The following is a 12,268-nucleotide window of genomic DNA, read 5'->3' on the forward strand; positions in this document are numbered from 1 at the left end:
ATGTTTTTGCTTACAAACAAACAAACCAACCAATAAACATACATATGTGAAATATTCAATATTTTTCATTTTTAGTTTTAGCTTTCCTTTCCTTCTTTTTGGGAATTGTATGTTACACCACCTCAAGACTAATGTGATTATGATATTCTCTGATGCTATTTAGAAATAATGTTTATAATAATAGGGATACTTTTTAAAACTTGAGATGCGATTCTTTGAAAAGACACGCCAAACAGATATCTCCACAATTCAGATTTTTGTAAATGCTGCTTCAAAACATTTATTTTTAATTGATGACACGGTCGTTGCATTTTATACCGACGTACACAATAACAGAAAAAGATCTGAGACCTCAATGTGCAAGTACAGAATACAATACTATTCCGAATAAGAAAAGAACTGGATTATTTGTAATTGTGCTACCTGGCACAAAAAAAGACAAAAGAAAGAGGTGAGAGAACGTTCAGCTAAAAAAAGCACCACAGTATTCATGTTTTCCACCAGCTCCAACATCAAAAGCATAACTGTGACACAAATTTACCAGGAAATGGTGTGCAAAATTTTACAAAATTCCTTTTGTAACTATGCCAAAATGTCTCCTACTGTACATCTGTGTCCATGTTTGTGTTTTGTTTTAATAATTAGAAAGTGTGAAGTCCTGTATAAGAGTTTGTATGCAACAGACAAATAAATATCACAGACTACTTTAGCTTTGGAAGCCTTTCTGCATTGATTACAACATGTTTAAGGCCATTGGTTTCTTATGTAACACATGCAAATACAAACTGAAATGAAAACAAAACAGGAGAAACAGAAAAAAGATTCATGATTTTGATTTAAAAAATAATGCCCTGTGTTCATTTATTGACAGTGTGTAGGCTGTGGGAATGTTATTGGTGTAAAATGAAAGTGTTCTCACATGTGTGTCTTTCTCTGATCTGGGTCAAGTTGCAGACTGGCGACAGGGACTGCTGCAAATCTGCTGGGATTACAGGGGCCCATCTCAGATCTAATATAACCAGTGTCTGCCAATAATTGTACCCTGTGTGTGTGAAGAGTCCCAATCAGTAGGCATGTGCTTGACTCACATATCCAATAATCTAACTATCTCAGGAAATCAATCACATAGCATATAATAAAATATAACACTATAATAAACTCTGTAATCGATGTGCTTTGATATATCATAATCTCATGCCAACAGGGAGAGAGGGAGAAGGATTGCTGTCTAAAGGTGTGTGAGAAAAACCTTCACAAAATCAGTGACACAAGAAGGAACAGGGTCATGGGATGAGATTTAGATTAAGTGAAGCACTAAAATGTTGCTCAGCCAATTAAAGGGTGAACACATTACTTATAGAGACTAAACATGGTATGCAAAAAATATGTAGGGCTTATCCATGTAGCACAGACACAAAACTAATGAGATCTGTATGAGAGCAAAACAACTGATAGTAATTATAGAAAAGTAAAAACGTAGAATATATTCAGATATTGGATTAAATAATATGTCAGAAACCACTAAAGGTAGGGCAGTCGATAAACAGAGCCTCAAGTTTCTCTTGGGGCTTCGAGGAGAAGTAAGAGTTTGAGAAAAAGGCATAAATCCACAAAAGTCTGCATTCCTCTGCTTGACTTAAAAAAACATGCAACAAATGGATCCTTAGGATACTCGAGAGGGTTTCCTCAAAACTGCAAAGGTGTGTCTTCTTAACGAGTTATATTTTGAGCGAATGTTGATTTTCCAGCTCCAGATTCATTTTAGAATAAAAAAATATTCACTGGGTACCTAAAAGAACAGTTTGTCACAAGGAAAGCTTAATATATAACCTGGAGCAAGCACATGGAGGCCGACAAACTGGCAAAGTTGAGAGTAAAGAGCTGGACTAAGAGGACGTAACATAAATTTGATGCAAGAAGTTCACGGGACCGTAATAAAGCTCTCTACTGTACATTCAAATGTTACAAGGTATATAAATTACGCTTAGCAACCAGAACCAGACAGAGAACGTGCGTCCTATCCCGTGGTGTGCTTACATTTGCAGAGCAACGGGTACAGACTGTGGCGGGCCAGTCATAGACTAAAGGAAATGAGATACAGAAATTACACTAGTAATAGTACAGCGTTTGAGTGGGAGACATCATATAATACCAGGCAGTTGTCACGACGACTATATTTGGTCACACATCATCTCTTGTCTGCGTACTCCTCTGCGGTCGAGGCGGCGTTGATGTGGTGCGCCGGGGTGTCCACCTGACCTTCAGGCTGGACAGGTTGCACGGTTTCCACCAGGCTGCCGCTGGGGAGCACCACGTAGCGGGCGGCCATGTCTTTGGGCTGCAGCTCCCGCCTGCCCTCCTTACTGTGCCAGATCCCATAGCCGAAATACACTAAGAGACCTGGGAACAGAGACACATGTAACTGTGATGACTCAAACACAAGAGCACCTCAGAGGGAGTTTGATCTTGTGTTATTCCAGTTGAGGGAATCACTGTTTACATATTTTATTTTTTTAATTGGCAAACTATATGTATTGTTTTCATCTATACAACTTTTTTTCCTTTCCCAATAGATCCTGAACTTTGCTCACTGGGCAATCTCTCAAATGGGACATTTTCAACTAGTTCCCAAGTTAAATTCACAGACACCGCTTTATATGCTTAACTAATTTGATTCCCCTCTCCTCATTGATGGATGATGTTTTTTTTAAATTAGCATTTGTCTTGCCTTGCAGTGCAGTGCAGTGCCTTGACAAGATTATGTATAGTCTCAGGAAACAATATCACAAGCCTTGCCTTGAGTTTAAAAACGTCTCAGGTTAGCAACTCAGCCTATTTAAATTATATAAAACTGTGTTAGCGCAGTCTAATGCTGTGTGTTTTAATATATCCACCCAATTTTATCATCGAATTCAATTCAATTTGACTTTTGTTGCTGTTTTTATTGATAAGGATTTTGTTTCACCCCAAATTGAGTTTATAAGGAAAGGGTAGGGGTTTGAGAATAATGCTCAGTGTTCTGTATAGTTGTTGAATAAAATAGAATAGATAATTTTTTTAAAACATCAAGTGAACTTCTGACATATCTGAGATAACTAAACATCTAAACCAGTTTACAGCCATGCACTGGTGTAATATTTATTATGCTTTCGATTGAGGGACTCCCATGCTTTTTTTCTGCAATGGCCACTATGGAAAGGTTAGTGTGAAAGATTGTAATATAGTTCAAATGTAATATTCCCCATGAGGTTGCATCTTGTTAACCTGCTGCAGTCTGACAGTTGGTTTTAAATGGTTTACTGGTTCAGCGAAGCCTTAAGCTAATGTAGCTAATCAGGCGTCCCCAGTGATTTCCTCTCTCTGACAGGGCTTTAAAGCTGTTCAACCACCATCTGCATTCTCAGAGGTTTGCTGACAAATGGGTTTATGTACTTAGGAACATGTTGACTTGCATGATGTCACACATGTGCATTGCATTCACAAGCAACAGGAGGCAGGTGCTTTCTAACAATATATTCACACTACTTACGGACATAACAAGCCACACATCACATGTGCATGATTGATTTGTCTTTACATAACCACAATTACCCTCACAACATGCTGTTTAGTGGTTGCATATACATTTTTAATACCTGATGTCTGCAGTTAACCATTTATTTGGTTTTTTAAATCAAACTATTAATGTTTGTGGTAAAGCTGGGTTAGGTTTTTGGTCCATTGTGTTTTCTGCATAAATCCAGTTCCTGCTTACCTATGGCAATCCACACAGTGAAGCGAACCCATGTTAGGGGGCTGAGCTTCATCATGAGGAACACATTGATGAGGATACTGGCACCTGGGGTCAATGGAACCAGAGGTACCTACACAACAATAAAACGGCAGTCATTCTCCAATCATACAAATGACTTAAAATAAATGACATTAACTGTTGTTTCATTTAACTGTTGCTGCCATGGGTAGTGTAATGGGCAGTGACAGACTCAACCATCATATTACACTTTATCTAAAACACTAAAATCCATAAAGAGGCTCACCTGGAATGTTTTGCTGTTGGTCTGTGGTTCATGAATCCATATAAGCGCCAGGCTGAGGACGTAAGCAATGCTAAAAATCACCAGCAGCGTTGCGAAGCTCCAGACAGGAAGGTGCAGCTGCTTGGTACCAAACTCAAGCACAGAGCAGAGGGATACTGAGCTCACTATCAGAGTCAGCACACAAAAGGCCACCACCTCGCCCGGCTCAGAGTCCCCTAGCAGCCTGCCTAGGTATGGCTCCCAGCAGGCCTTCAGCTGTCCCACCCCTCGCCGCTCTCTTGTCTTCTGCCTTTCCACCAGCTGGAGTTTATCAGAGAAGGACTCGTACTGCTTCAGCTCCCCGCTGTCCTCCGTTATGGTCTGGGACTCTGAAGGGGCAGGGGAAGGCTCGGCATTGGGGTTGGGAGATGTGGAAGCGGTCCCCTTGGAGCTGCTTTTCTCAGGCTGGAAACGTAGCACAATGACGCTCGCTGCCACAAAGGTGTACGCCAGCAGTGTGCCGATGGAAAGGAACTGAACCAGGGCCTCCAGGTCAAAGATGAGAGCCATGATGGCCATGAGGATTCCAAACACCAATATAGCATTGACAGGGACTTTGGTGATGGGATTGACACGCGCAAAAATGGAAAAGAACAATCCATCCTCTGCCATGGCATACACGATCCGAGGGAGGGAGAAGAGATTACAGAGCAGCACAGTGTTCATGGCTAGAAATGGAAACAGAGACTCCTGATTAGAACATAACACAAAATATAACACAGTGCAGATAAACAACATTTACAAACAGCCATTCAAAGCAACACTATGTGTTCTTTTTAACCTAAAAATAGAAGCTTGAAACTGAGTTTGATGATACACTATCTTGAAATAGGGAGAATGGTGCTGCTTTCATTCCCATTCCTCAGAGCCTGTTCTTGCTCCATGTTACTTTGGTGAGCAGGAAGTGTGGAACTGACTGATTGTTGTAGCAGTGCCACAATCAGAGTCAGGGCACGGTCACAAATGCGTGAATAGAGCAGTAGTTAACCTTTGCCGAGGGGGAATAAAACTTTTGCTTCCAGTTGCAAGACTGCATTGCAGCTGAGTTTCACGTAGAGTTCAACTGCATTAAACTTTGACCCGTGATACTCGCTTTACATATGTTTATGTGTGACTGTGTCGTAATACCAGACTGTAGATCAGGTAAAAAGACTTTAGGATCCATCTCTAATATCCAGTGAGGTAACATAGTTCAAAGCGTTCAAAACAGAGTTTGGCAAATTTGTTACAGCAGCAGCTTTTGTGGTTCAGGAAGCTGGGGATCATGGGTAATATTTACCCCTCAGTTTAAGTCTACATGAAAATCACTCAATCACTTGTACATGGAGCCCAACAGAATAAATCACCACATGTGGCTGCAGGGGCTGCTGTTGTTGCTCATTAAAAGTTGCATAGTGTTGCTTTAAATTGCACTTCTCAGTTAATGGTCTACACTCACCACAGATAGAACCTATTGCCACAATTACTCCAGCCCAACTGTAACCACGGCGGAAGAAAGCATCGGCCAGAGCAGAGTTGGGGTCCAGCGTATGCCAGGGTACCATTAGTGTGAGCACTGTGGAAACCAGGATGTAGGCCGTCGCTGCCAGTGCAAGGGAGATGGCAGTGGCAATGGGAACAGCTTTCTGTGGATTCTTTGCCTCTTCACTTGAGGATGCAATTACATCAAATCCCACAAATGCATAGAAGCACGTGGCTGAGCCTGCAAGTATTCCAGACAACCCGAAAGGTGCGAAGCCTCCTTCTTTCTGGCTCCAGTTGGCTGGTTCAGCCAGAACAAAACCGAACACCAGTATGAAAATGATGACAGCCATACTAATGGTGGAGAAGATGTGATTGAGGTAAGAGGACACTTGAACTCCAAAGGAAATGAAGAATGAGGCAACGACTAGGATCCCTGCTGCGAGTAGGTCAGGGTAATGGGCAAGGATGGGCACGTTCCACTGCATAATGTGTGTCTCTGTGAAGTTCTGGATGGCATGATTAAAAATGGAGTCCAGATAGCCACTCCAGGCACGTGCCACAGCAGCACCACCAATCATGTTCTCCAGAATCACATTCCAACCAATGAGAAAGGCCCAGATCTCTCCCACGGAAACGTAGGTAAACATGTAGGCGGATCCTGTTTTGGGAATGCGTGCTCCAAACTCTGCATAACAAAAGGCAGCCAATAAAGAAGCAAAACCTGCAAAAATGAAGGATATGATGACAGCAGGTCCGACCATGTCTTTAGCCACTGTCCCTGTCAGGACATAAAGGCCAGAGCCCACCATGCCACCAACACCCAGCAGAGTCAGGTCCAGGGTGGAGAGGCAGCGTTTCAGCGACGTGGCCATCATGTCATCATCCAGTGTCTTGAGTCGGTTCAGTCTCTGACAGAGGCGCACCGCTGGTGCACAGCCTGTTGGACAAGTTGCCATAGCTACAGAGTGAGACAGGCCAGCAGGGCAGTATGGTGTTATACCAGTGAAACTGGATCCATTACCCGTCTATAAGGATGACCTGGAAGACACAGCACAAGCATATTTGTAATCAGAACAGGACAAGCCACTGCAGAATTATGTGGTCTGACTTTTTTGGATGATGGTTCAGCTTAAGGCTTTAGCTGTATAGCTTGACATGTTGTTGTAAGTCTGCAGGACTCAAAACATTATATTCAGATCTGCTAATGGACACGTACTGTAGGCCTAAGTGAAGAGCTGTCCCACGCCACTTTGCCGACAGAACTCTTTTCCAAGCTCAGCAACTATATTTATGGAAAGTACTGATCAATAAATGTACAATGACAACAATATACAACAGTCTTATTAATAATAACAGCAGCAATGAGGGCAGCTCGGATTAATAATGGTAATAACAATCATAATCATAACAGTTTACTTTACAATTACAATACTTTCTTTTGTGTCTGAGTTTAGAATAGGAATATATAGGTGGTTAATTATTAATAACAATATTAATAATTCAATAATAATTTCATATTAATCAGGCTACAAGACTACTGTGCTGGACAATATATCTATGCTAGCCGTGGATGAGGTGATGACTTTTTTCTATTATGGTTCTAATATTATTTGTAAGGAAGTTCATGAAGTCATTACTTCAGAGTTGAGGGAATAGAAAGCTCAATACGCTCTATAAATAAATGATTTGTTTCATTTGAAACAGAAATATTACATTTCCGGTTGTAATAGGGTTATAACAGTAACACCTGCTTTCCAATGAGTTATAGAAACAGGGTCTTTACAAGCAGAATGTCCGATTAAATAAAAGTAAAGTAAAGTAAATATCAAACCAACGTGTCAGTCTTTTTCTGATGTGGTATATTTGACAGTTTTCGAATTTGCGTTTCTGTTTTATCTAACGAGGCCTGAGTGTGTGCCGCATGGAAGCTTAACATCACAGTGAAGGGACAGACCACGTCATCTAAAAGGCATCGCTGGTGTGTAACGTGAGATCTTGTAATGTAGCAACGATAGATCATGGAGATACATGCCCTTATTTATTAGATTTGTTTAACTTCACACAACATGTTTAGTCTTTTCATCAGAAATATCCTCCTGGTTCGGGTGGAGCTACATCAGATCCCAGCCCTCGGTAGATAGACAGACGGGCATATGGCGACAGCAGGATGCCTCCGTTTTAATTACGTAAGGCTTTATTTCCCTTTAGAAATAAACCCGGTGCCTCAAAACACACGACTCGTAGACACTGAAACATCGACGTCCACTACACATGTCCACACATGTAACCGCGGGGAGACCAACACTGCAGCAAGCGTCGTTTAATGGAAAATGAATATTTTATAAGAAGTGAGGATCATTAGACTTCCTCTCTCCTGCGTGTAGCCTGCCAGGGAGCGACGTCGCACTTTACGATCGTGAGGGGAGTGGGATTATTTGACGGGATCCGCGATATATTCACACACAAAGAGAGAGAGAGGGATGAGAGATCAGCAGTAACATGGGAGATATGAAGAGGGTTTTACCTCAGTGGTTCAGGATCATCTGCTGCAGGTCCGCTGCTGCCGCTGCTGCTGCTGCTGCTGGAAGTTGCTGGGGCGCATCGTCTGGTGATGATGGAGCAGAAGGTGCGCGAGAATAAAGCCAGCACGCTTCTTAAAGGCGCAGTCACCTCTGTGCCACTGACGGGGCTTCCCCACTGCAGCCCACCCATAGACTGAGTAATAGATCCCACCCTTTTTACACAGGGAGGGATTATCCACAGCAGATGGGCCCACTGGAGGTCCTCGGGCCTCACTGTGCATAAAATATATTTAATGTAAAAGTGAAAACGTTTGAGAATCAGAATTATATAAGAGAATTAAGCACCTTAAAGGGATAGTTCACCCATAGTTAAAAAATGAAAATCCACTCATTATCTAGTCACCACTATGCAGATGAAGTGGTGGGTGAAGTGTTTGAGTCCATAAAACATTTCAGGAGTTTCAGGGGAAAAGAGTGTTGCAGCCAAATCCAATACAATTCAAGTAAATGGTGACCACAAAAAAAGCCTCCTGTGATGTCACCCAAGTGTCCAGGAGCCCGACATTCAAATTCAACTCGAATCAAGGTCATTTGCACCATGTTTTTGGCCTAAATGTCAGTGATCCACACATAAATGCAGCTCCAGAGGATGATAACAGCGGACGTTTAGGCCAAGAACATTACAGACACTAGGATGACACCACAGGAGCAGTATGGGGGCATTTAATGTTCTTTGTTTCTGGGGTCTTTTTTACGTTTGAAGATTAGGTCACTATTTACTTCAATTGTATTGGTTTTGGTTTCAATGCGGTTTACCCCTGAAACTCCTAAATTGTTTTGTGAACTCAAACACTTGACCCACCCCTCCATTGTCACAGTGGTGAGTATATAGATCAGTGGATTTTCATTTTTGGGTGAACTATCCCTTAAATATGAAAGCAACATGTTTGAGAATCATAATTTTATAACATATGCAAGAAGCTTAAGTGAGAAACATTACTGTATATTTAAACAGTTCACATGACCAGTTGCTGTCATAAGAACAAAATCAAACAGTGCTAACTCAACACAGAGCAGGTTCAAGTGCCAACAGGAAAACAAATGTCATTATGTGTGCATGAGAAAAAGAGCAATCATCCTCCATCACCTGCAGTTTATGCACCAGGGGGCAGATATTAAAACCCTGTCAGCTGAGGCAGAGTAAATCACACTGTGGTCAGGTGTCTGGTCATGGGGCTTTATATGTGATCAAAAATTAACTTACAGTTTGCAAAGAAGATGGATGTGATCGCAGAAGTGCTGTTGGACCTGGTCAGAGGACTACCGGTAGCAGTTTGGACCACTAACAGTACTTCCCAAATAAGTCATGAAAAAGATCAGTGTCAACAGAACTCAATTCAATGAAAATGATTCAAATATTCTGATGTTTCAAGAAACTACAAAAACATTTGTTTATTAAAGCTGACATTTGTGTAATAGAAAATCAGTAGACATATTCTAAATATCAATGCAGTTATATAGAGGATAGCTCAACACCTGACGTGAACCCATATCTGTCTGTTCGGAGCAGAGACAGAACACTGGAACAGAAACATGTCCCCCTATTTCTATTTTAGATATTTGAGTTGAACATTGAGGTGAGGTGAGTCACAGCTGGTCCACTTTTCAAATGTACAGCAGCTGATTTAAATAAACATCAGGTTTTCACACAACCTGCCAAAACGACTTTAGGAATCGCAAAAACGCAATAAAAAATTTGAGCAGGTACAAATTTCGGCTTCATATTTAATGTTCGTACACACTTGCTGCTCAAAATTAGATCTCTGTTCACACCAAAAGGAATTAAACTTTCCTTTTCACCTCAAACATCACTGACTGCTCCAAAGGCACCAAGAGGCACTTAAAAAATAATCTTATTTCAGGAAGGTCACAGCCTTATTTCCACTTACAGCCATGTCTGGTCCTCTCTTCATGTCCTTTAATGTGTCTTTAAAGGATTTGAAGCAAAACAAATCCATTAAACATCTTACTTGAACACTTTAGAATCAGCCTTCTCCAACCGGCTTATGATGGTGATGACAATAACACTCGGGAAAACATGTGTTCAACATTCTCTGAACTTGCTGCTTCTTAAAAACAGCAATGTAAGTAACATGTTGACTGAGACACGGTGAATCTCACAGTAAATGGATTGTGAGTATATGCCGTTGGTTTTTATGCTACAATGAGGATTCTTTGTAATCTTCCTCATATTAATCCAGATTGTGACTCCTTCTGTTGAAGCTTGAGGATCAGTTCAAGTAGGTTCATCTGCATTGTCAGCTCCTGAAACACACAAGAGCAGGAGGTGAGGACATACATCGCCATGTGCTGGACATTTATCTGTATGAAAAAGTGCATGTTTGTATCCCACCCCACTATTCATGGCATAACTATGGATTTCAACTTCAGTAAGTGGACAGTCAAAGATGGTAACCTGAGGATTAGTGGTGATGTAAAACCCAGGGACTCCCGCCTTCTCCAGGGTGTTCTGCTGGTCTATCACTTTCTGATCCATTTCAGCTACAATCTTCTTATCCATCATTTTTTGTTCCTCTCGCACACGTATGTCCAGAGCCTGATGATAAATGATGTTAGTAGACTAATCAACATGTAGACATATGACAATAACCAGCCCTTTTTGCAAACATTGACATAGGGATTTCACTGCCTCACCTCTACTTCTGATTGTTGGTTTGATTTGAGAAGCCCAAGGTTATGAGACTTGCAGGACTGCAGAGCGTCTTTGTGTTTTCGTAAAAGCTCTTGTTTGAGTGCTGCACACACAAAAAATAACCAGTCAAGCATCACAATAACATCTGCAGTTACCAACCTCAACAAAAAGGGCCCGTTCTATGAAGCAGGTTTGCTACTCTGCATAGTGTTTTTCAGAGGAACTCCTGATTTTACTCATGTATTACCCAGGTAACAGGCCCATAACAGGCTTCCCCTTGTGAACAGACCAGATCAGTCACTGCATGTTCTCTGTGACGCACTGACCTTGGTGTTCCCCGTGCAGCTTCTGCCTCTGGTTGTACAGATTCTTCTCAGTCAGATGCTGAATATCCAGGAGCCCCTGCACGATCTCATACACCGTCCCATCTATGAGCGCCAGAGCCAGGTCACTCAGCGTGTTGTAGGACAGGCGCTGCTGGAAGGAGCTAACAAAGGAGAATAACAACAATGGCCAGTCAATAAATCATTCACACAGATAAACCTGAGACGCTGTGATCACTTCTCTGAGGGGAAGGCAGCATTACCTGGGTAAATCTTTCACTAAGGTTTGCAGCTCTGACAACAGGTAGTAATGTCTTTCCTGTTGCTTGGTTGAATCCCCACCAGTGACCCCGGGATAACCATCCATCTCCTTCACTGGAAGAATGAGAGCAAAACAAGAGGCTGCTGTTCAACACATCCAGCTAGCTAACCAAGCTAACAGCAGTTTGGGCTAATTTCACTGCTTTCACAGTGTAAAGGTCCCGGAAACAAGACAATGTGATGTCTTTAGGAGACTAGCCTGCATATAATGATGTCCGCCTGCTATGAAAAGTTAAGATAGGTTCCATAAAGAACACGAGAGGTGGAAAAAAGCTTGATTTAGCTGTGCTGTTCTGACGTTTTGTTTATCAGCTAACATGCACTTCAGTGAGGACCCCGGGGAGGTGGCTGCCAAGATGCCTGTATGTAAATGCACCTGCAGTAGCTCAATATGCTCACTGGGTGGCGCGTTTAGACAAAGAAGGGGCGCTCCTGAATGTAATTGTCAGGTGTGACCCAGCATACTTACGACTGTCACAAATTCTGTGGAAGACGCACTGACGTCAGGTAGAAACAGATGGTGAACGGTGTCAGGTTTTAAAACAGAGGGCAGTTTATTCATGTTGACATTTACTTGTATGATGGTCCATTCAATCAAAGCGCAGTGTGTGTGTGTCTGTGTGTGTGTGTGCTCCACAGTATCCCACCTGCTCCTGTGACTGGGCTGGATCCGGTTCTGGATCAGGTTCTGGATCTGGATCTGATCTGGATCTGATCTGCATCTGATCTGGATCAGGATCTGGATGTGGACGCGCGCCTGTGCTGCGCGCTGCTGGAGAGAGAGCCGTGCGCCGTCACGCGCTGAAGGTGCCATGAAGCGAAGGAAACTGAGTTGCAGCGGAGGAGGAG

The 12,268-nt window shown here is 42.2% G+C and overlaps 2 protein-coding genes across 4 annotated transcripts; both read right to left on the reverse strand.

The window, feature by feature from the left end:
* Positions 1-248: 248 nt before the first annotated feature.
* slc7a4 (solute carrier family 7 member 4) lies at positions 249-8,335 on the reverse strand. 2 transcript variants are annotated; one of them, XM_069524082.1, is made up of 6 exons: positions 8,065-8,141; positions 6,757-6,822; positions 5,515-6,578; positions 4,038-4,744; positions 3,755-3,863; positions 249-2,400 (listed from the first exon to the last, which is right to left on the reverse strand). In XM_069524082.1, exons 3-6 carry the CDS (start codon positions 6,494-6,496, stop codon positions 2,189-2,191), a joined length of 2,010 nt encoding a protein of 669 aa, XP_069380183.1. In that variant the 5' UTR covers positions 6,497-6,578; positions 6,757-6,822; positions 8,065-8,141; the 3' UTR covers positions 249-2,188. The 2 variants fall into 2 exon arrangements, with proteins under 2 accessions (XP_069380183.1, XP_019949122.1); XM_020093563.2 differs by lacking the exon at positions 6,757-6,822 and having other exon boundaries at positions 8,065-8,335.
* A 1,153-nt stretch (positions 8,336-9,488) lies between these two features.
* dgcr6 (DiGeorge syndrome critical region gene 6) lies at positions 9,489-12,267 on the reverse strand. 2 transcript variants are annotated; one of them, XM_069524083.1, is made up of 6 exons: positions 12,067-12,267; positions 11,362-11,473; positions 11,102-11,262; positions 10,778-10,878; positions 10,539-10,679; positions 9,489-10,387 (listed from the first exon to the last, which is right to left on the reverse strand). In XM_069524083.1, exons 2-6 carry the CDS (start codon positions 11,463-11,465, stop codon positions 10,310-10,312), a joined length of 585 nt encoding a protein of 194 aa, XP_069380184.1. In that variant the 5' UTR covers positions 11,466-11,473; positions 12,067-12,267; the 3' UTR covers positions 9,489-10,309. The 2 variants fall into 2 exon arrangements, with proteins under 2 accessions (XP_069380184.1, XP_019949583.1); XM_020094024.2 differs by lacking the exon at positions 12,067-12,267 and having other exon boundaries at positions 11,362-11,760.
* Position 12,268: the final 1 nt, after the last annotated feature.

The sequence above is a fragment of the Paralichthys olivaceus genome, chromosome 4 (genome assembly GCF_024713975.1).
Source record: "Paralichthys olivaceus isolate ysfri-2021 chromosome 4, ASM2471397v2, whole genome shotgun sequence".
In the NCBI taxonomy this organism is placed as follows: domain Eukaryota; kingdom Metazoa; phylum Chordata; class Actinopteri; order Pleuronectiformes; family Paralichthyidae; genus Paralichthys; species Paralichthys olivaceus.